We start from the raw sequence: 24,135 nt of genomic DNA, 5'->3' as shown, positions 1-24,135 counted from the left end.
AACATCTACATGAGTGAGTGGGAGAGAGGTGCCTTACAAAAATGCCCATTTCAACCCCTTTTCTATTTCAGATATCTAGATGACATCATAGGAGCCTGGACCCATAGCCTAACACTCTTTCACGAATTCATCGACATCCTCAATAACCACCATCCATCCATTAAAATCAAACACACTATCGCCCAGGACCACATCAACTTCCTAGACACCACTGTTTTTTTTGACAACCATAATAACCCCACAAAACAACCCCTCACTAAAGTTTATTTCAAACAAACAGACACCCACTCTCTCCTCCATAAAACCAGCTACCATCCAAAACACACCTTCAAAGGCATCATCAAATCACAAATAATAAGATTCCACAGAATATGCTCAAAAACATCAGACAGGGACACTGCAATAAAAACTCTTTTTCACTCATTACAAACACACAGACAATACAGCAAGAGATACCTTCGGACCATCAAAAACAACACACTAGCGGCCCTCTCTCCCGCCCACTCATCCACGCCCTCTGGCTCCCAGGTAGGTCCCGGGGACCCCACCACCACCTCCGTTTCACCACTTCACCCTCAGCAAACCACCCACAACAGACCTACCTCCATAATCCCCTTTGTATCGACCTTTTCTCTCCCAAACACCAACATAATACAACAAATAAGAACCAACTTCATCAATACTCAAACACAACATGACACCTTGGAAAACTGCCGACTACTATTAGCTTTTAGAAAGAATCCCAACCTACAAAAACTATTAATAAAATCCAAATTCACACAAAACAAACCTCCGACCAAAACACCACACTACAATAAATACAAACACATACCCACTATCCACAACAGACACACCAACAAATCAGCACCCATCTCACAACAATACAACATCCATTCCACCAACATGATATATGCAATAACCTGTTCAACATGCCACAAAATATACATTGGAGAAACCCAAAACTCAATACTCACCAGACTCAAACAACACATCTACAGAGCTAGGGAAGGTGGACTGACCACGACCCTTTACACTCACCTCCGCAGCCACCAGACTCCAGACTTCACTATCACAGGCCTGGAGGGAAACAAGAACTGGACCACCAAAACTAGGAAATATCAAGAAACAAAGTGGATCAACCGACTACAATCAAGAACACCAGGGGGCCTCAAGGAGAAATAAAACCTCTGAGAACTGTTTATTTTCAGCACCACCCCACAGGGACAGCAACCAATCCACCAACATCTCATCTCCACCCTGCCATCTCCACTCCATCACTGCTGCCTGGACTTGCTCACCCCATATACTTCATCTGCTCTCTCCTCTCATCACCCACCTGCTACAATAAAACCAACTTCTTCTAGATACTCGGGGACCAGTAGGCCCGTGCAATAAACGGAACCCCCGGAACCGAAGCTCTAACCCTCACACAAACACTAACCCTAACCCTGACTCTAACCCTGACCCTAACCCTGACTCTAACCCTAACCCTAACCCTAAACCTAACCCTAACCCTGACTCTAACCCTAACCCTAACCCTAACCTGCCACTCTCCTCCTCGGATGCTGCAGTCTCTGATACAGACGGCTCCACTAACATGAGCAGGATGCTACGGGACGGCCTTCCCTCCAGTCACACTGGGACCTGCCCTGGTCTCCTGCAGGTCCAGACCAGTTCAGTGGCATCACTGAACATCAAAGGTTGTTGACCTTTGATCCCGGAGCCTGGCTCCAGTGCAGATCAGCAGATAAAGAAAGTGAGAGGAGGACAAGTGGAGAGTCTGACCTGATCAGACCTAACCCTGACTCTAACCCTGACTCTAACCCTAACCCTAACCCTAACACTAACCCTGACCCTAACCCTAACCCTAACCCTAACCCTAACCCTAACACTAACCCTGACCCTAACCCTGACTCTAACCCTAACCCTAACCCTAACCCTAACCCTGACTCTAACCCTAACTCCTAACCCTAACCCTCTAACCCTAACCCTAACCCTAACCCTGACCCTAACGTTGAAGGTGTTTCCATTTTCACCCAGACCAGCTGGCTCCTGCTTGACTGGCGCTCAATGATGAGTGGTCCAGGTGAGTCGCCCGCTTCCTGGGACGTGCCTTCAGAGTCCGAGCTTGTGTCTCGGTGCCGGGGAGAAAATGGCTTCGCCTGGATCGGTTTTCACTCCCGTGCCATCCTGTGGTCCCAGGAGCAGGTGGCTCTTAATCCCCCCCTCACTCCCCCCGACAGGTGACAGGCAGCAGATGCCCACAGTCATGAAGCCAATTCTACCAAATACAGCGACGACACACTGCTCCTCGTGTTTCTATTCCTTGGCTTGACAACCAGAGCAACATGTAGGGCTCTCACTGGCTCTTTTCCCAGCTCATTTCTTTTCTGGAATATACCACTTCCGCAAGTTCATAAAAATAAAAAATCTTTTTTTGGGTTCAGGGGCTTCCTTTTAAGATAGTATTTGTGGAAAGGTTATATCTGGATTTTTTTTTCACACATTTTTTTGGAAATTGTTTTTCCTCATAATATACAGAAGTCTTTATTTTGCATTTTTTAAATTAGTTTCCACACCTGTCTATTTTTCCCATCTATCCCATCAATATCTTCACTTCCTGATATTTTGTCTTATTTGAGTTTAATTTATTTATTTTCTGTCATGAAATCACTTTGACTATCGTTTATTTTATTATTATTTTTTTTTTAATTTATTGATAAATTCATTGAGTTGATATTTTTCTCTTTTGCACATTTTGACATTTCTGGAAATAACTTTCATTTTCTCCAAATTATAATTTATTTGTCACGTGTATGTGTTTTATGTGTCATTTTTTTTCACTTTTTTTTTTTTTGCGAACTTGTGATTTTTATAAAAACAGCATTTGTGATAAAGTTTCTGGGAAAAAAAGTCACACATTTTTTTGACTGGACTGGAGATTATTTTTCCTCGTTTTTTATCAATTTACCTAAGTCTTCATTATTATTATTATTAGTATTATTATTTGTATTTTCTATTAGTTTCCAAACCTGTATATTTTTCCCATTTATTTATTTAATTTCAATCATTTCTCAATATTTTGTTAATTTATTTATTTGTCTGTCATGAATTCGGTCTGAATACCTGTTTATATATTTGGAAAAATCAGTTTCACTGTCACGTTTTTGTATAGTTGTTTTTTTATTTGACTGTTGATTAATTCATTGATTTTATATTACATTTATATTGCTCTTTTGCACATTTCGACATTTCTGGAAATATATTTTCATTCTTGCAATTCTTTACATCACTGGAAAGATGTTTTTTCTTCCAAATGATTGTTTATTATACTTAAGGTTTTTTTTTTTAGGTTTTTGAACATAAGAAATTAAGGTTTTTGTAGGACTGGTCTCGTTTGTGTTTATTGAGATGAGGATTGTTGTGTTTTTCATGCGTTTCCTCCTCCGGGCCCCTCCCCCGCCTTCATCGCCTCATACAGCGGGAGGTCAGCCTGAGTGGGCGGCTGCTGCTTCTCAGGATGGATCCGAGCCTGTACACTCGCAGCCGACTCATAAATCTGGATGGATATTTCCGAGCGGCAGATCCAGTGGGCGGAGTCTCCTGAGACGGTGGTTTGAACGTCAAACAGTCGGACTCTGAAGCGGGTCTGAGGAGCGAGGTCAGCAGACCCCTCCCGTCCCCTCAGACGGGCGCTGGACACGGGCCCAGACTCAGCTCCACTCGCTGCCGCGGTGTTACAACAAACAAGCCATAACCTGAAATGTGCATCAACATTGCGACCGTCGAACAGACGTCATTGAGCTGAAGTGCGGAATAAGTTTCCCGCCACCTGCTCCGTGTAACCACGTGACGCGTGAGTAAACTCTGCTGTTTTTTGTCCACATCTTCACAGCGTTTCTTTTTGAGTAACTTACACAATGATGATCAAAAACCAAGAGCCGTACAACGTTCGTCCAGTTCAAGTCTGTTTAATAGTGAAAACAAGCGAAGAGAACGGCGCAACAGTGACTCCTCCTGGACAGGAGGCGCTATTACATTCAGCATGACCACAAAGACAGCGAACACAGGTTTGTGCGCTTCAAATGAACGGATCGCTTGAAGTCGATCAAAATTGTGGCAACAGTCACGAGCTATCTAAAGGTGCACTGACGTGTGTTCGGTCTTTGATGTTTGGTGCATCACAGAGATGAAAATGGGTCGGGCAATTGACAGGACATCCATCTGTGGCGGGTCCAACCTCTGACGTCAGACGTTCACTTGTTGGACAGGAAGGTGAAAAAACAGACGGCTGCATATTGTGTCGTGACTGAGAAAGTTTCACGGGTCCTCATATGAACTGAGATGAAGGCAAACACAAAAAACAAACAATATTCTCTGGTAAATAAATACATGTACAAAACGTCGTCCTGTTGTGACCTAGAAATAGTGAGGTGATGTTCCGCTGAAACACCGAGAACAGACTGGAGCGGAGGGTGATTCCACACTGAGGAAGACCTGATGCTTTACATTCATGACGCTTTACAATAGTACACCTCTTTGACTGAGGGTCAAGTGTTGTGAAGCCGCGTGTGTCACGTCTGAGGCTCCGTGGTCACCCTCAGGTTTGTTTCAGAGTAAAAACAGTGACGTTGTCCATGATCCCAGACCAGTGTGAAGACCGTGAAGGACATGGATGCAGCAGCAGTAGCTCAGGACCCGGCCCCGGCTAGCTGGGAGCAGCTCACTTGTTCAGGTCTGCAGAGAGGGATGGTTCCGTCGCGGCACTGTCCCTCGTCCTGCTGGTCCAGGAGACTGCTGCCCTCGCGAGGCCAGCAGGGCGGCGCCGCTGGCTCTTTGCCAAACTCCATGGTGGGAGGAGTCTCAGTGCTGGAGGTATGGGCCGGGGACTCACCATCAGCAAGGGTCGGTCCTGCTCCCCGGGCCCTGAACACCTCGCATCTGGAGCGGGCGAACGGTCGAGGTCTCGCTACAAAGTCCAGGGTCTTGGGTCTCTCTGGGGTGCAGCGGCGGCGGGGGGTCGGAGGAAACACCAGGTTGGGATCCGGGAGACGAGGCACCTCGGAGCCCCTGAAGCCTCCTGCCGCACAAACACATCAATGGCTTCAGCTGAGAAAAGCAAGCGGGTCAGTTCACCAGAAACTAAAGCAGAAGACGGACGTCAAGGTTGGAGGCGTCAGGAGACCCGTGCTGTGGACCTTGCTTGACGGCAGCAACCCTGAGGAGGTGTGCCACAGCTGACGCACTCCCTTCCCTCCGTCAGGCGTCACCTGTCTCTGGACATGTTCATGAATGTGTCTCAAATCTGCCTGGACCGACGCTGCACCACCCAGGTCCACGGTTTCTCCTCCCTGAAGGTCCCACTCAGCCTCACCTGGGTTCTCCAGGGCAGATCTTTCAGGCAGCGGTTCCAGGCTGGGGAGGCAGCTCCTCTTGATGGCGCCATCGGACGGCGTGCGGCGCAGCCCCCTGGAGGCGCTGGGCACAGCGGGCACGTGTGTGGGGGTGAGCGACTGCTGGGAGTTCCTCTTGAAGCTCTCCACCTGGGTGTTGACCAGAGGGTTGGGCAGCGGGTGGAAGCATGAGGGGGAGGGCAGGAGCGTGTAGGGGGGGGCGGCGGGCTGCGAGGGCGAGCAGGGCTTGGCGGGAGCCTCCCGCCTGAAGAGGCGCCTGTGGCCCGCGGCTCTCTCCCACCTGGGCCTGGCGCCGCCCTGCAGCCGACCCAGCGTCAGCAGGTCGCAGCCCAGACCCACGGCTGCCAGCAGCGCTCCGCAGCCCAGCAGCGCCAGCTGGGAGGGCGAGGCACCCGGGGCAGGGTCTTCCTGCTCAGCCGTCTCCAGCAGGCTGGCCACGCCCGGCACGGCGGGGCTGTGTCGCGGGGACCTCCGCAGGTTGGGGGCGCTGCAGGACCTCTGCCTGCTTCCCTCCTGGCTGGGCTTCACACTGTCAGAGAGGCACTCGAGTTCAAAGCGGATCCCAGGAGATCTGAGGAGCGAGTGGGAGCTCACCAGGCGTCGGCGCTGTGCTCGCGCTGCGCTCCGGACCCACCGGACCTGCCTGACTTCCTGGATCCCCTGCGGCCGCCGCCCTCCTCCTCCTCCTCCGGCTCCGGCTGCAGGTCGGTACAGGGGCCCCACACGCTGCTGCCCTCTCCTGGAGCGACTGCGACAGAAGACGACTCAGACCGGAACTGGACAGTTTGACCTTGACTCTCTTACGCTGGATGGCTCTGAGGCGCGGGATCATGAGGGGGCTGCTGGGGGGGCTGGAGCCACTGCTGAGCAGGCTGCGGCGGCGGTCATGTGACGGCGAGGCCTGCACCGTGATCTTATGCTGGAAGTCTGCAGGAGGCAGAGAGGTGAGGCTGGGAAGCGGCGCGGGCGCTGAGCGCCTCCTACCTGACGGGAGGCTGATCCTGTTCCCGTCCCGGAGCTTGAGCCGGTGCCGGCGGAACCTGCCCTGCCGCGACTCCACGTGAGGCTTCTCCTGGTAGAGCTGGTGGATGATGATGTTGAGCTCTCGCTCCAGGATGTGGATCTCCCTCTCAGCCAGCTCCTGCTCGCGCCTCCTCAGCGCCTCCTGCTGGCACTTCTGCTGCAGCGCCGCCCGGGTCAGCTGCTCCTCCCAGGACCGCAGCTCCTGCAGCCACGGCAGTCACAAGGTGTCAGCCCTCTCCCCGTCACCTTCAAACCGCTCCTCACAGGGTGGAGACGCTGCAGCCCATCCAGCCATCAGCTGTGAGCGGAAAGAAGGCACGGCTGTGCTGCCTTCACCCCCTCCCTCCTGTCTCACCCTCTACAGCTCACGCACACGTTACTACGCCTGTCTTCCACCAGTCTTCCTTCCTTTTAGCTCCACTTTCCCTCCACCACTCGTCACTGTATCATCAGCAAACATCACGGTCCATGGAGGCTCCTCCCCAACAGCCAGTTCAAGAAATGAATGACATAACAGTTGTGAAACCTAAATCACTACATTAGTTGAGCTGCACATGATCCACGTCCTTAACTTGTATCAACATTAAACAGACCAGACTGGTCAGTAGGGACGGCTGATATGGACCAACAAAGTGATCAGGATAAATCCAAGTTCCTTCTCCTCCGTGTGTTGGACACTACAGTCTCTCTTGACACCGTTTGATGATGGAACTCAGGAGTGGAGTTTGTCTCCAACACCATGATCTGTTGATGTCTCAGTAGAACAGTGAACTCTGCAGTGCAGAGATGAGCAACTCAATGTTTCAGGTCTCTGGTAGAAGCCGCTGGTGTCTGACAGGCTGCTCTGCCAGCTTTATTTAGGGCTTCAATGGAGCCGTCTGTCTGCTGTATCTCATGTCTCTGAACAGTTGACATGAACTATGGAGCAGTCTGGACACATTTCCGAGATGCTACTGAAGAAATATCAGAAATTAGAAGCCCATTTTCAACATTTTCAACTTTGGCTTCAGTCATTCCACTCTAGAAAAGGAGCCCACCTTCTCCTTGGTCCTCAGCTGGTCGAACATCTCCTGGATCTCCAGCTTCCAGTCGTCCTGCAGAGAGTGAAAGGACTTGGCTGGCATCTCAAAGAAGCCCGACTCCTCGATGGCGGTCAGCTGATCCAGGACGGCGGCGAAGTTGGGCCGAGAGTGAGGGTCCTGACTCCAGCAGTCTGTGGAGAAGAGCTGGTGTCAGAGCAGCTCATGCGAGGCGGGGCAGAGAGCCTGGTGTGGGCTCACCCTCCATCAGACGGGCAAAGGGCTCCGGGCAGGTGGAGGGCACGGGCAGCGACAGCTTGTTCATGGCCACGCCGTACGCCACCGCCAGACCGTCGATTCCCCGGAACGGCACTTGGCTGGTCAGCAGCTCCCACAAGAGGACGCCGTAGCTGTCAGACAGAAGGGTGATTCACAGAGATGCTGAGCGCCCTCTGGTGTTCAGTGTGGGTGTCTGGGCGGCGACGGCTGCAGGAGCCAGTCCAGCGGCTCACGTGACCTCCCCCGCCCCCCTGTGCCCACCTCCAGATGTCGCTACCCTTGGAGTAAGTGGAGGAGCGGATGACCTCGGGAGCCATCCAGGCGTAGGTGCCGGCCGCGCTCATCTTGGTGGTGCGGTGCCACTCCCGGGCCAGTCCGAAATCTGTGATCTTCAAGGTCTTGTTGCTGAGATCGTCCATCTCTACTCGCTCCAGGATCAGGACTGGGACCAGGAGTGGACGGTGATGGCAACCAAAACAAAAACAAATGGGTGGGAGACGGGGGAGGGTTCGTCGGGCGGAGGGGGCGGGGTCAAGGTCAACGCAAGAGATTTGTGGGGACCGTTGGGTTGCAACAGAAAGGAGGTCCATGCAAATGTATGAGGACGAGTGAAGCACGGGGGGTGGAGCGGAGAGACAAGAGAGACAAGTAGAGAAGGGAGGATGAGACGAGAGACAGGAAGAGAGCAGAGGACTGACAGCTCTGCTCCGTTCATGTCGAGGTCAGCGCTAACGGAGGAGGCTGTTATTATCCTTGTTATCACCCTGACAAGACCCCGCTCCAGGTCGCGAGCGGCCCTGAAGGGAAGAGGCTCACGAGAAGAACCCAACCGACTCGGCCCTGTCTCACACAGCAGGCCAGGAGGGAGCCGGCACCTGGAGTGGATCAACATCTGACCAGAGTGAAGACCAGACCAGGGGTGGAGCAGCGCCGACCCTCCTGCCCTTCACACGGGGAACAACAGTCGTGGACTGGAGCCTCGACAGGGAAGAGCTGACTGACCTGGCCAATCAGACGACAGAGATCAGTCACCTGTTGCTCTGCCGAGCGTCTGATAGGAGGAGGAGTGCTGAGCCAGTCCTGGCTCACAGGCTGTGGATGTGGGCGTTCCAGGGGTGCAACGCCAGCTGTTTGACAGAGATGCCACGCAGCACCTTCACTTTCTGACAGCACCAGCTCGATTTGTCTCCTGATGCAGCAGAAGCAGGTTTCCACTGTCCTTCCAAAGAGAGTCGGGTTCTCAGGTGAAATGAAGTGACGCGGCTTCCGGCACTGTATTAAATTAATATTATTGTCTTCAAGTCTTTTGTGACGCACTCGTTTGGCCCATTTTAGCAGTTCAACTCATTTCATCTGGTCATTTCTATCTTTTATTCAAGCCTGCTTTTTCTTTCTTTTCTGCCACTCATCTTGAAAAATGCACATCAACAACAACGGTAAAAAATATGATACTCTCCATAATATTGGCTTCATCACATGTATCATTATTATATATTTCATTCCTCCTCGTGAAACTGCACATTCATCACTGAAACTCATTAGCCTTGTTTCCATAATATTTTTGTCATTCTATATAATAGAAATCTTTATTTTCCTTCTGTCTTTTCACAATAAAAGCATCTTCAAAGAAAGTTCTTATTTACACCGAACTCCTCACACACAGCCACCACACAGGGTCATGAACTGGTGTGACAAATGGGGAAGGTCACAGCAAGTTCCTTCTCAGCAGATGTGAAGATGCTTCACCAGCTGTGTGGTCTGTCGATGTGAAGAAGAAGCCACTTTCAGGTGAGAGGAGCACCATTCAGTCCTGACTGTTGAGCAGCGCGGTCACCAACACGTGGTGACGGTGCCTCATACACTTCACTTCTTTTTCCTTTCACAGCAACTAAAGCATATTGGGCCCAGCGTTTCACACAAAGAAGAAGAAGCCACTCTTACTGTTGCTGGACTTGAGGTCTCGGTGGATGACGGGGACGACGGCCTGGCAGTGGAGGTAGAACATGCCGCGGGCCACCTGCACAGCCCAGTCCACCAGGGTTCGCGGCGGGATGCGTTTCCCGGCCAGGGCCCGGTTCAGGGGTCCGCCGCGGGCGAACTCCATCACCAGACACAGGTGGGGCTCCTGCAGACAGACCCCCAGCAGAGCCATGATGTTGGGGTGGCTCAGCATGGCGAAGAGCTTGGCCTCTTGCCGGACGCTCTCCAGGGTCTGCGCCGCATCCTCGTCGGGGTCGCGCCGCGCCGCCTTCACCGCCACCTCGGCGCCGCGCCACACGGCCCGGTACACCTTCCCAAAACCGCCGACTCCGATGATTTCCTCCAGCGTCAGCTCGGAGAAATCAATATCTGGGAGAGAGCGAGAGGAAGAGTCAGAGGGGAAACATGCGGCAGCATCAGAGAAGCACGTCAGCTGAGCAACAACACCAAGCAGCTGCCGCTCCTGGAGGAGGCACATTCCCCAGCCTCTGTCAAGCAGACTGACCTGCGTGGATGCTTTAGGTGGGACTGAGTGGAAGTGGAGCGGCCGTCTCTGGCCGAGGAGCAGGAGAAGATGCAAAGCACCCTCAAACTACCACTCTCCCCATCCAAGACCAGGAGGGCTATTTTCAAAGCAGCAGCCCAAACACCCTTCGGCTGCAGCGAGCAGGCTGAAAAGCTCCCGGACGTCAGGTTTACGTCACGGACGTCAGGGCTTCTTCTTGCCACAGTAGAAATGTGTCTCAGCTCTGTTTAGAAGGCTTCTGTCAGACCACGCCCCCCTGAAGGAGTCAAAGTCAGCTGGGCAGCAAAATAACACTCATTTGTTGTTTGGTGTTTCTTCTCCTAACATGTCGATCAGGTATTTCAGATTCATCTGATCCTGGACAGTGGTCGTCTCTGGAGCATGGAAGTCCAGAGGTATGAGTGAGTACATCAGAAACAAACCTGAAATGCGATGTAATGAACTGGTTCTATGACAGCCTGCCTTGATGTGACACACGGAACAGCAGCTGCGCTACCCACACGGTGAAAGCCAGAAGGTGTCCCCTGACCTCGCTGTGTTTCAGTGAGCAGATCAGAGTGAAGCACATCAAACCGGGCTCTGGTTCCGCTTCCACCTTCCGGCACGGAGACCCTGCTTCCGCAGAGGTCCGTCAGGGCGGAGCCGTAACAGCGGAGGGTCCGGTGCCGGTGACGAAGAGGATGCAGTGATGGACCCGAAGCTGCTCCGGAACCGCTGCGGTCCATCACTGCTGAATGACTCAGCACTTCCACTAACTGGACCCCACCCCGCAACCTTGCAGGCCACAGCCGGGAGACTCACGGTGCAGAGCCGGGAGCGGGACGCGCTGCTCCGAAGCCTCCTCCGGGATGCGGCGGCCTCTGCTCACGTAGTTGCTGGGGAAGACGCCGAGCCGCTCCGCCACCATGCCCGTCCACCAGCCTTCGTCCCCGGACACCAGCGAGTCCTGGGACAGAACCGCCACCAGGTCGCCCCTGCGGAGGCTCAGCTCGTCCTCGGCCGCCGCCTCATAGTCGAACACGGCCGTCCACGAGCCGCCCGCCGCCGCCTCTCGAGGCGAGCTGGGCCACCGGAACACGCCTGTCTCCGCCGAGGAGTCGCACACGTGGGGGCTCGCGCTGCTGTCCGAGGCGGGTTTGAACACATCCATGGGTTCGATCCATAGAGGCGACCGCGCGCATCCACCTGCCGCGGCCGCGGCTGCTCTCAGCCCGAGCTCAGGCGCTGCTAGTCCCGCCCCGGGGGCTCCTCACGCATCGCTCGGTTTGCGGACTCGAGCTGCAGCCACCGAACTCACATTCCGAGGTTCGTCAGCGACGGGGTCCGAACAGCCGCCGTCCTGGAGGCGCACGAGCCATTCTTCAGGCCAATTCAGCCGCGGCGCACTTCCTCTCTCGTCTCCCATTGGCTCAGCCACACGTCCGAAGAGAAGTGTCCCGCCCCTGCACACGTCATCACAGCGGCGCCAGCGAGCGTCTGAGACGTCAGCGTCAATAACAACACGTACGTCGAGAAACTGACAAACAAGAAACGAAACACACGACGCATTTACTCCCGTAAACACTAAGCTACCAGTGTTTGTTCAGCATAATAATCGTTCTGAAATAGTTTGACCCTTGTGTGACATGTCAACGCAGTGTGGAATTTCATTTCATTTTTGCAAAACAATCCCACGATATTATGCACATTTCTCGAAACAAAACCTTCAAAACATAAACTTAAATAGTTTCTTAGTGTCTTAAATGATTAGGGCTGTCAGTCGATACAGTTTTGCAAGCTCAATCGCACATTTCCTATCTGTTATAAATGTAACTTAAAGGAAGATATGCGTGTATACTTGTGTTGGGAACATCTTCCTTTAGGTAACATTTAGAGCAGCTGCAAAATGAGTGATCATTTGCCACTAATTGCGAGTTAAAAATGAGAACCGACTATTGACAGTGCAATATTTAATATTCACTGTGTGAGAAGACGACGGCCCAAATAAAAACAACGCTTCTTAACGTTATAGTTGCTCGTGAATCTGTTTATTCAAGATTAAAGGATCCAAAAATGTCTCCTCAAAAACATCACGGACTTTGGAAATAAGTATTTTTTTATTATGACATCTCATCGCAGGCCAGGGAAACATAAGTATCTATTTAAACTGTGCCCCTTTTCTGTTACATAAAAAGTAAAACAACACATCAGTGAAGCCTTCACCGTCATCCTCATCATCATCACTGGCAGAAAACAAGAGAAAAAAAATACTGGTGCCATTGAGAAGTGATGTTTTCAACTCCATTAAGACCTTTGAGATTCATTTGTGACTTGATCACCTGTGAGTGCAGAGAACTCGGCAACATGCACAGCACAACACACACAGCGGCCTAGTTCAGCTCGTCCCGGCAGGTCAAAGTAAAACAAACATGAGACGGTAACCAGGGGCACGATGAGGACGACGACGGGCCAGTTCTGGTGCCCGTCCACTGACACCTGCTGCGAGTGACTCTGGATGTGGCTGTGACCAGTGCAGGACACCAGTGTTGTGTCTTTGTAAACATACACAGAAGGTTATGTACAGTGTGTGTGAGGTGTCGAGTGCAGCGGCAACAGTGGACGTCGTGGGTGAGGGGGGCGAGGCGGGCGTCAGCCAGGTCCAGAGAAGCGTCGGTTTCTATTTACACCACTGCCACTTACTGCCACCTGAATACATGACCTCTTTGGTTGCCCTCCAGAAACTTCTGAGCCTTTGTGACCGGCGAGCTAGAAACGCGGTTTTAAGAATGAAGCACCAGTCGTGTGTGAAACAGCATTCAAAATCAGGTCCCGGTCGACCTGGAGCTACACGCTGTTCTGGGCTCTCACACACTGAAGAGGTTCTTTTTTGATGGCACGCCCTCAAATGTGAAGGAAAGTATGTTTGTCTGACAAAGAGCAGCCACCTGGATGGACAGGAGAGTAAGGGACCAATCGTCATGAGGATATTTAGAGAAATGAGGTGATAAAAAAGGAGTGAAATTCCATCGCCAACATTTGAGCGCTAACTACACAACTGGAGCTCTGCATGGATGTGATGGAGCTGTTTGCTCAGGGACAATTGTTAGTGGCTTGTCAGTAATGTTCCGTCCTGAATTCTCAGGTGCAGACGCTCGGCACTGCTGTCCGCAGGTGATTCAGCCAATGCTGAATTAGCCTTGACTGTAGTTGACGGACTCATGTCAAAACCAAACAAAAAAAGGACACAAGAGGTGGGGCTGCTGTCTGAGGTGGAGAAGGATTGGCTGGAGTTTAGTATGAAACCACTAAAAAAGAATCTCTTCAGTGGGAGTGAGAGTGTCGACTGTCCTCCGCAGGCACTCTGATCCACTAACTGCACGTCGCGTATAGAAGTCTCCATAAACAGGTCTACGCATCAAAGTGCATGGACGGAAGAGTAGAAAAATACCTCTGACTTGATCTCTGGAGCAGCAGCACTTCCTTCAGGACAGAGAGCGGGCGGGTCACGGACCAAGCCACGGAGCCTCCAGTAAATCAAGCACGAGCTCTTAGGGTGCGGTGAAAAGCAAAGAATCCAGTGTGAGCCGTCCTCGCAGGGAGCAGAGTGACCACACCGGGACACGTTTCCAAAATATACAGAAACTATGGAACCATACTGGGTATAGAGAGAGTGGAGGAGCAGCGTTCCAGGCAGCTGGAGCAGGTCCGTCAGCGCCGCTGCCTCCTTCTGAGGAAACCAGGGAGAAACTAAACACTAAAATCCATTCTGCTTTCACGCGACATAAATAAATCCATTGACTATATCATCTCCTGTTGTACACCGATCAGAAAATAGTGATTTGATTCAAATTTGTGTGTGGTTTTTTTTTTTGTATTTTATCCCTAAAATACTTTTTAGAAAAGAGTCATTCCCATCAAACATTGAGAAAAATAGAGACTTCTGGTTAACACAACTCTCGGCGGGTATATAAGACGCAGTCTCTTCCAAGTGGAATGCAGAGCTGCCCCTTGGCACGGTCTGGCTCCCACCCCGGCCTCGCCCTGATGGAGGGCAGCAGAGAGGCTCTCCTGCTGCGCTCCACGCCAGAGCCACAGTGTCTCCACAGTGAGGAGGACTTCAGAAGCCTTCTATATGACAGTAGGCCTCCAGGCTGGAGAAGAGGATGTAGAGGAACCACAGGCTGAAGAAGAAGGCGGACGTGGCCAGTCTGTGTCCGCGCGGGCCGCCCAGCTCGCCGCCGATGTGAGCCCTGCGCCTGTAGAGCAGCACCGACACGGCCAGGAAGGCGAAGATGGTGAAGAGGGTGACGGAGAAGGCCAGCGAGCCGGCCTGCACCCTGAAGGCCTTGCCCTGCACGCGCCAGTAGATGGCGGCCACCGACCAGGCCATGCCGATCCCCAGGAAGACGTTGACCGCATTGCTGCCCGTGACGTTCCCGATGGAAGCGTCGGCGTACGTGTCCTGAACCGCCGCCACTTTGCTGGCAAACGTGTCTGTGGGAAAAGAGTCAGGTTTAGGCCCCGCCCCAAATCTCACACCAACACTGGGGCTAGAGAGTCACGTGGGAGCGCAGCGTGTCCCGAGGCCACACTCGCCGTCATCACTTGGAATCAGGCTTTTAGCTAGAGGGCGTCTTCAAACCGGACGCTCTGTTTCCTCAGCAGGACGCCCTAAGTGTATCACTAGTGCCTGTATAATGCCCCACTAGTAGTAGTGTCATCTCACTGCTTTACATTCAATTGTGTTTCCGCCCTCTATCAAAATCCAAGCCAAAGGCCTGCTCGGAATGATCCCCTCCGAAGGCGACTTGAACCCGCGTGGGAAGATGAAGTGCAGGTAGATTCCCAGGACACCAACGTGTAAACAACAGGGAGCAGGACCGACTGATAAACAACAGGGAGACTTTGGTAACCAGGACGACTCTTGCGTCTGTTGACTTTCTCCTGGTGTCACAGGTCAGTGACCTGAGGGGTCGACCGTGTGCCACAACATTAACAACACAACCTTAATGAGTTGTGTTGTTGTTTCTTCTTAGTATCCAGGCTAACGTTAGCCTCTACCTCTAGCAGATGGATCCCCGGCTTCGGCTCTGCCCACTTCTCCTGCGTTGGTTCACCAAACCAGGTCAGATGACCAGCGCAGATGCAAGAGGTTGCAGCTGTAGCTAGAACTTCCAAAACACCTCCAACACAGGAAAGAAAACACACCACAGCAGCCAGTGAGGCGTGACGTGAGTGACGCGTGAGGTCATGAAGCGCCATCCCAGTTCTGAGTCACTGCTGACATCACAGTGGAGGGCACTGAGAACCAAGTGCTCGAGCTGAGGGTGAGACATGGGACCGGGCCTTGGTCTCATCACTGTCAACAAAGCTACAAGATCTGTTGCCACGGAGACGAGTCGGATCCCAAACAAAAGACGTGTGTCTGTTAGAGTGACGCCATGAGATCGATGAATATTCAGACTTTTCTTCTGACAGTTATTGTTATTACAGACCCCATTTGGGCAGCTGCACTCACATCATGCACTTGACCTCTTGACAATCAAATATCTGCGTGCAGGAATGCAGGTGTGTGTGGACTGACCTGGGACAGACGTGCCAAGAGCAACGAAAACCACGGCAGTGACCGAGTCCTTCAGGCCGATGGTGCATCCGAAGTGAGAGGCCAAGTCTCCAATGATGGCGGTGAGCACGCCGATGATGACAATGGAGATGAGGAAGCAGGCCCAGCCGTTCAGGTAGTCGGTGGGAGGAACGCAAGCAAACAGCACCTTCCAGAAGACGGTGAGGAAGTGCATGACGTAGTCGAAACAGGACGGCAGCCGCTCCTCGCCGGCGTCATCTTCGTCCTCATCTTCAGGTGGGGAGTCGTAGACGGGAGAGAGTCGAGAGGGAGGGAGACAAAGAGTCAGCAGAGATGAGAGGAGTTGGTGGCGAGATACAGGATCGGGAAGGAGATAGGGGGCGACAAAGGAGGAGGGGAAGAAAAAACATCACTTAGAAAAAAGCACTGCCACTTCAGTCGGCAGCCACCAAACTCAGCAGGTGAGCCACTCCAGTCGCTGCTCACTGGACTGCAGCTCGCTGGACCAGCATCGCCATTCACGTTTTATCGCCAGAGTTCTGGATATGTGAGGATCTGATTGGTCGGCTGAGGCCAGCGATGACTTGGCTGAAGTGCCAGAGATTACTGCCGAGCATCACAACTTTTCATGGACGCTCGCGCTGAAATATTCACGCCTGCCTGGCGTGCGAGGCCCAGGAGGTCAGACCCGTTTTGTTGAGTGAATCCCGAGCAAGAGAACTCGCCGTCACCAGACAGCCACGCACCAGGCTCTCCACGGGCCCCTGCAGCAGCAGCAGGAGCAGCCGTCGGAGACACGTACCTGCGCTGACAGTGATGGCCTCCAGGAACTGCTCTCTCCAGGAGTTGGTCCCCACCACCAGAGCCAGGTTGGTCTTCTTGATCAGCTTGTCCACTGTGCTCTAATGAAGGAAGAGAAGAGTCGAGCACTTGTCGAAGGTCTCAGTGGATTTGTTTTCTATCTCATGACGAGACTGTAGCCGCTTTAACGTCGTTCCGAGTGAGATGCAAGGCATGTGTGCAATCCCTCTCTTCGCCACTGGATGGCAGCAGAGCAACGGTGACGGTGCGACAGGTCACTTCCGTATGACGCACAATAAACTAGTGCGGAGGTTTGCGGTGTCAGTTCGTGGATGATGTTGACGAGACGAGCACTCTGTACCTTAAACTCGTAAGACTCCTCAATGATGATCTCCACTTTAGGGTGTTCGCCCAACACGGGCTTCCCCATCTCTGCGACGCGCCTGGCCTCCTCCTCGTCTGTGGACAACTTCCGGTCTGGAACATCTGAGGAGAGAGACACGATGAGTGGCTGGTCCATCACATCCATTGCGAGTCCTCAACGACCTTCCAGGGAGTTCCTCACTCACTCACTCACTCACACACAGCCACCGTCAGTGAGACAGTGAGACTCCCTTTATTTACTAGGATCCAGTGGCTCTTTAAAGTCGGGAGGAGCCGTGACGACCAGGTGCGAGTCTCTCTTCAGCAGCGCGTGAACTCTTGTCTCCACCCTCCCCCTCCTCCCGGAACCACCGTGTCAAACTCGATCTCAGGAGGAAGCAGAAGGCTCCTGCTCCACGGGCCGCGCCGGTCCTCGCTGGCCGGTAAATATGTAGCCCGTCATTGGCGAGCACAGCCGCGGCTCCGTGATAAGAGCGCTGCAGCCTGCGACACAGGCCCTGAGCAGCGCTGAACACGCACCTGACCTCACACTGGTGTGTGTGTGTGTGACCGCACCGAAGCACCAGCGCCACATCATCCGCAGCAGGAGGGATCGATCACGTGACACTTGCTCCACCGCAACTCAAACCCGCAGCACACGCTCGGTCACACATGATGCGTGTGCACCACAAGACGCGTTAAACACACTCAACTGTGAGCGAGGACAGTGGCGAGACCACTCCTGCACGGCAAACACTGGTTATTTACACGCACTCATACGGACATGAAGCCACACACGCATGACCAACAATGTGTGGCCAATATACACAGCCTGCATCTGTGTTCATGCTTGGACACACACACGTCTTTCTATCCTTGTGAGGACCGCTCATGACCATCACCCTTTCCCCAGCCTCGCCCCCTGAACCTGACCAAACGCATGGCCAGAACCAGAACCAGACTGAGACACCGTTATTTTGAAGTTTCATCCTCAAATTGAGACTTAAACCTGTGGTTAGTGCTGGAGCACTCAAGGTTGGTCCCGGGTTGGAGACCACTTGGTCTCACCTGCATTTTTACTGGGTCTTGTCTCGGTCTCCGACCTTGGCGGACTCTGCATTTCTACTCAGGCCCGACAGAGAAAACGCCAGTGATCAAAGAAGGATTCCGGCTTTTTGTGACTGTTTTTTCTTGGCTATTTAGCAGGGGTCTCAAACTGACCACCAGGGGGCCACAGCGAGGGCAGGTTTATGTTCCCAACTGATCAGGAGGAGACCCAAACACCGATCGAGATGAAGACAGTTGTTAGTCGGTCTGGTGCTGGGTGAGCCGGCGCCCACCGAGGCTCATGTGTGGACCACTCTGAGACTCCTCATGCCCACTGGCTCGGCCTGCTCTCCAGTCTGGATGAGGTCTGGGTGCCTCCCTATTGGTCCCCACAAGTACAGCTCAACAACAAGCAAACACACACACACACGACTTGACAAGGAAACAGGTGAGTCAGATTTGTAATTCTGCAGGTTTTTATCCAAGGGTCATCAGTGTTAGTACCTGCTGCAGAGCGGAGAACATCACTCATGAGCTCATGATTCATGCATCTTCTGATCAGTGAGCCGATCGCTCCATCCATCACCGCGTCTGCCGCTCGTCCACATGCAGGTGATTCATGTCCTAACACTCCAAGTCTCATCAGCTGCTCAACAACGAGTTAGCATTTGTATCATGCAGTCACATGACTCACCGTCAGACAGCAACATGGCTGAGGGAAGAGAGGAGAGGAGGATGAGGATGGATGAGAGCATTGGTGACTGAGAAGACGGGGTGACGACACGCAACATGCCACAGGTTGGTGCCGACTCACTGCAGCCTCTGACCACAAGGCGCAGAAGTCACGAGCCTCCCTGTGAAACCGAGGCCAATCTGTTGAGGTTCTTACCGGTGATGGGATCGGAGCCGACACATCCAGTTGGGGGTGGAATCTTAAACAACACAAAGCTGCGTGAGCCTGCACGTCCTGCCAGCAGGGAGCCTCCCAACCCTGGGAGAGGGTTCCAGAGTGAGCGTGTAGCGCGTGTCTCAGGGAGGTCGCAACACGCAGGAAATCCCAAAATAGCATCCGCTGGGTTCATTATTCTCAAGAGCCGCAGCTGAGATGTTGTCGACCGTTCGCACGCTCGGCTTCAGGACGCTTCAATGTTGCAACCTCAAGCTCAAGAAGGTTCCTCCTGTGTGCTCCTGTTACCTCCTGAGATGGGCTTCAGCTCCGCTCTGTCCTCACCACCGCTGAGAGAGGAGACGGCACGGATCTCTCTCAACGTCCTTTCCTCACCTCACTCGTGAACAAGACCCTGAGATCCCCGCACGAGGGGACCTCACCTCCAACATGAGCCGTTTGAAGCGTGTGGTCGGGACAGAATCGCTGACTCACTCTTGCGCTCGCCAGAAGCCGAAGTAAAGCAGAACTAAATGACGTTGATGGCGGGGAAACTCCTCCAGAGTGCAAGACACTTGGCATGTGAGGCGCTGTGAGTGGATGAGTGAGGAGGAGAAGCCTCCTCAGACTCAACCAAGGCTTTGGACGCCGTCGTCATGATCCCTCCACACGTGATGAAAGAAGCTCCATGTTTTCACACTCTTTAAAAGGATCAGAGTCACTGGAGAGACATCTGACACCACTGGAGCCAGCGGCGTCGCATGACTGCGTTTGAGTCAAGAGGAAGTTTGTCAAGCCCAAAACACAGTCCCCAGTTCTTCATCATCATCTTCATCATCAGTGCCGTGGCCGCGAGCTTCGTCACCTAGTGAGGTGAGTGCACGGCTGCGGGGACGTCCCACTGAGAAGGACCAGCTGATACGGAGCCGTGGGACTCCACTCACGGACGGAGGTCATGTGACGTTCAGGGGCTTCCAGGGCTGCAAGCTTCGGCCCATAACCGGATTTACTCAGGATTTGCTTGCCACTGCCTGCCGATACCCAAGTCTGAGTTATTTTAACCTCTGCCTCAGAACTTCAGCCTGCCTCCACCTCCTGCACTTGAACTGCACAGCCAGCCTCACCACTGGACTCCTGGACCCTCACCAGCCACTCGTCTGGGATCTGCACCACAGCACTAGAAGCCGACTCTTGCTTTTCTGCACAATTAAATATCCAATTCCTGATTTCCAGTCTGAGTCCCCTGCTCCAAACACGTCACAGCAAACCTCAACGATCATGGATCGCGGAGTTGTGTTGGTAAATCTGCTCTCACACACACATGCGACAGAGAAGATGAAGCAGAGCGTAAGTGCAGTGGCAGAGGAGAAGTGTGTGTCTATATTTGCACGTGTGTGTTCTCAGCTACCCAGCAGTGACTCGTCCTCTGACTCACAGCGGCGTCAACACACGCGGCTCATTTACACACTATCACCACTGGACTCGTTCCGGCCTTCCCACTCACAGGGAGGGAATATGTGGAATGTTTGGATGAAGCCACAGCAGCAGGAGGAAGAGGATGGAGGGATGGGCCTAGCATGGAGTGTAGGATGAGAGAAAGGCAGTGAGAAGTGAGCGATGACAGCGGAGAGGTTTGGCGGATCAGATGATTTATTGGCCGAGAGGAGGAACGTCGAGGAGGAGGAAGATGAAGTGTTATGGTTATGAGGCGACGGTAGACGGCGTCACAACAACAGCTTCTATTTCTGACTAAGACAAAGAGCTGCATCTGAGAATGAACTTGATTCAAACCTGTTAGGTGCACACAAATGAGTTGGAGGAGAGAAGGCCTGGCTCCTTTGGAACTTCATGAGGTGCATGATGGCAAAAGGTTGAAACACTAAGACCACAGTGTTAAAAAGTGACGGGTGGATCATCTTCTTTTGGAATGTAATTTACAGCGCAATAAAGCCACAATATGAACTTGAAACGTAAACGTGCACCGGCTTATGGACGCGCTACAAACTTGACACTTCATTAGCAACTTGAAAGCACAAACCTGAAAGTCCTTCATGTAACCCTGATCTATGACGGTATGACTTTGTATGAGCGTGGCAACTGAGATGACAATATGAACGAGTTGTTAAGAGCCGTGCTGACGAATGACGGCCTCCAGTGATGTCAGTCATGCATCAGCTCTGCAGCCAGAGCTCGACATTTCATGATGAAATAAAAGCGTCATTTCACATGACAATGTGAGTTATTTAGCTTGACACCACTCGTTCAGACGAATGAAGAACAAGAGAGACTCTTGCCTGTTGCTAAGAAACACCACTTGGTTTCGTGGCCGGCGAGTCGCTGGCTTTGTTTTCTGTTTACTTCATGTTGAATCAATGGAGGGCCAACAAACAGACCGCTCTGGAATGCAGTTGTCAGTGGATGTTTTCTGCATCCACTGCCTGGGAAGCAGGAGGGAACTCCACAGCGCTGCACTTGTACTCGCCCCTCTTTTGTCTTTCGTCTGGAGCGACTCGCTAACAACCTGTTTATTCTGTGGCCGTATCAGAGCAGCAGGCAGTTTCCACCTCACTGACAAAGTCATGTGCCGGGGCCTCACACGCTCTCACACAGGGGCCACGGCTCTGCCACACACCTCCCAACTTCAACCTTCTTATCTCCATGCTGTGACTCAAAATACACCTTCTGCATCTGTCATGAAATAATCTTCCTTCTGGATTCGTGTGTTCATTCATATTACTGAAATGAACAGGCAGTTCAAGATGGAACACCGCCATCCAGTTACTGGTGCTTGCTAAACAAAAAGCAAAAAGAGCTTCAGAAGGGAAATGGTGCTTGGACAGTAAACGTGACGGAAACCCCCTCGATGGCGCTCTCCTCGCGTGCGCGCGCACGGACAGCTGGACCCTTCTCTTTAGCTTAGCATCATGCTACGACAAGCGTGAGCTCGGAAGTGGGAAGTAGGAGCGGGGAATGGCTCCACAGTGGTGGACGTCACCAGCGTTATGCAAGTTTGTTTGGTTCTTCTGGCGTGTTTCACTGGTTCAAAACGTCTTGCTTGGTTCAGGGGAGCCATCTTGGATTGCGTCCATCTGGGACACAGCACAATTCTCCTCTGATTTGCCAGATGAGGAGAAAGACGATGGACTACTGAACGGACACAAATGTAACTGTAACTGTCTAGACAACGCTGCGAGAGCAGCTCACAGTGAAGCCGTCAGCCTTGGACACGGCGCCCGGCATGAAGCCCTGACCTCTGAGTGGCTGGGCTGGGTCAGGAAGACGCCGGCTCCAAAGCTCCCACCATCTCCAGGCCTGGAGGAAGCTTCCGGATGAGTCGACACCCACAACAGATATTAATAATATGATCCACTGAAGGAGTTGGGAGGGTTGGTGCAGATGAAATCTTTCATGTCTCCCCCTCGGGGTATGAGTCAGCATGTGGATGAATATTTTATCATGTGGATTTGAGGAATTTTGTTCCTAAATCTGGAAGCCTTTAGAGCAGCTGCTGCCACGGACTTGTTGACAGGATCCAGGCAGTAACAGCAGACAGCGTAATGGATTCTCCATTCATGCGCCTCACAAATAAAGTATTATGTAAATACATCAGAAGATTGACCTTTTAAATCCCGAGAGCAGGATCAGATTAGTAGCTGAATCTGTTTTGCATTTGTCTGTGAATAAACCTCGACGGGAAGCCTCTTGTGAGCCGCTCAACGTCAGCGCTTGTGTTCGGCGAGACGAAGAGAAGCTTCGAAGAAACGTTCACACAGCACGATCGAGATTGGACTTGTGTCTTATCGACGTTGGAGCTGCTTGAGGCTTCAACATCTCAGTAAAATAAAGGAGGCACGGCGATGCATATCGCAGGTCGACTTCTCCCCCAGACCCACGACTCGTCTCCCTCTCAAATCAATTCAACTTGCAAAATATATCGCCACTGAAACTTGAACGACCCCGGTGCAAACAATACTTTATCTATATGTAAAACAGCACCATGGTACGATGTCAAATCAACGACATTGAAGACAAGCTAAGCTACGGCGCAGCTAGCATAGCTAGCCTTGCACAGACGTTGGGGCAAAATTCAACTGAATGCGAGCCATGATGTCGCAGCAAAGACTGCGAGAGGGATCTCTGGAATCATGTGTCGACTTACAGGACACAGAGAGTTAGCGAGTATCGATGCTAAGCTGCCTGCTAGCACCTCACACCTGGAGGGCTAAAACAGCTGCAACATGATGGGAATAGGATAATAGGATAGAAGGAAGGGCCTTGGGACTGATAGCGGGTGAGGACGTCCTGGGGTCGGCACCTGAGCTGGAGCCACAGTCTTGCTGCTGATCCTCACATGCATCACCTGAGTTTAAAAAGTTCAGTGTTTTACGTGACCTTTCTGTGGGCCGAGGTCGCGATGTCACAGCGCTCCAGTCTCCTCGCAGGTAGCGGTGCGAGGAGCTGAGCAGACCCTCCCCACCCTCTGAGGAACAATTACTGATCCTCCAGCGCTTCATCACAGATGGCAGGGGCGTTCGGAGCGACTCCCCCTTCTCCTCCCCCCACCCCCTCAGCCTCATCATCTCCCTCCATTTCAATTTCTCTCCCCACTTTTCACGCTCAAACTATTCCTGTCACTCTCATCTGCCTCCTTCTGCGGCTGAAAATTCCACACTTCAATTTAAACCCGCTGCACCTCGAGCCGCTGACGGAGTGAGGCATCCATGGCAACGGTTACCAGACAACAACCTGCGAGCGAGCGAGCGCGGCGATGCTCATGTGGGTGACGTCAACACTGGCAGGACGCTCCTCTGACCTCAACCGAGGCTGTCAAATCACATCAGACTGAAATCCCCAAACATGTTTGTTTAAAAGCAGCGTGGGATAATTCAATAACAACATGGCTGCCCGGTGCTGCCGGTCCGGAGTCCAGCCCAAACAGTCATAAAAACTGTTTTGTCCTTGTGGCACGACGAGCGGAGCGGCAGAAAACCTCACGGCTGGTGGACCACAGTCCCACATCACCACGAACAGCCACGAGGAAGTGAGCGGCGACCTTGGCGTCTGCTGCCGTGCAAAGTTGGCTGAACAATGGCGCACAAAGACAATAAGCAAAGTCATAATCACAAGCGCAGATAATTAAATGGGAGCCTTCTCGCAGAGCTGCTCGCAATAACACGCCGTTGCTGGATTACCATATAATTGCGTGGTGATACGATCAAACGTTAGCAAAGAGA

At 52.4% G+C, this 24,135-nt stretch overlaps 2 protein-coding genes across 3 annotated transcripts in view; both read right to left on the bottom strand.

Moving 5' to 3' along the window:
• Nucleotides 1-3,924: 3,924 nt before the first annotated feature.
• Nucleotides 3,925-11,947, bottom strand: map3k9 (mitogen-activated protein kinase kinase kinase 9). The gene is made up of 10 exons (XM_053844481.1): nt 11,043-11,947; nt 9,677-10,084; nt 7,997-8,177; nt 7,718-7,866; nt 7,475-7,650; nt 6,399-6,639; nt 6,219-6,341; nt 6,009-6,162; nt 5,375-5,943; nt 3,925-5,080 (listed from the first exon to the last, which is right to left on the bottom strand). Exons 1-10 carry the CDS (start codon nt 11,389-11,391, stop codon nt 4,692-4,694), a joined length of 2,739 nt encoding a protein of 912 aa, XP_053700456.1. The 5' UTR covers nt 11,392-11,947; the 3' UTR covers nt 3,925-4,691.
• A 93-nt stretch (nt 11,948-12,040) lies between these two features.
• slc8a3 (solute carrier family 8 member 3) overlaps nt 12,041-24,135 on the bottom strand; it is a 63,476-nt gene continuing 51,381 nt past the window's right edge. Inside the window, exons 1-6 of one of the 2 annotated variants that reach the window (XM_053844480.1) lie at nt 18,710-23,429; nt 18,520-18,639; nt 16,967-17,091; nt 16,607-16,706; nt 15,805-16,074; nt 12,041-14,714 (exon numbers count right to left, since the gene is read on the bottom strand). In XM_053844480.1, coding sequence (XP_053700455.1) covers nt 14,338-14,714; nt 15,805-16,074; nt 16,607-16,706; nt 16,967-17,091; nt 18,520-18,639; nt 18,710-18,806 — 1,089 coding nt within the window. In that variant the 5' untranslated portion in view covers nt 18,807-23,429 and the 3' untranslated portion in view covers nt 12,041-14,337. Of the gene's footprint in view, nt 14,715-15,804; nt 16,075-16,606; nt 16,707-16,966; nt 17,092-18,519; nt 18,640-18,709; nt 23,430-24,135 lie in introns of those variants that run through there. The other variant, XM_053844478.1, reaches the window with a different exon arrangement.

This window comes from Synchiropus splendidus, chromosome 16, assembly GCF_027744825.2.
Source record: "Synchiropus splendidus isolate RoL2022-P1 chromosome 16, RoL_Sspl_1.0, whole genome shotgun sequence".
In the NCBI taxonomy this organism is placed as follows: Eukaryota; Metazoa; Chordata; class Actinopteri; order Syngnathiformes; family Callionymidae; genus Synchiropus; species Synchiropus splendidus.
Note: the sequence above shows the minus strand (reverse complement) of the source record. Positions and strands in the feature narration are given on the sequence as shown.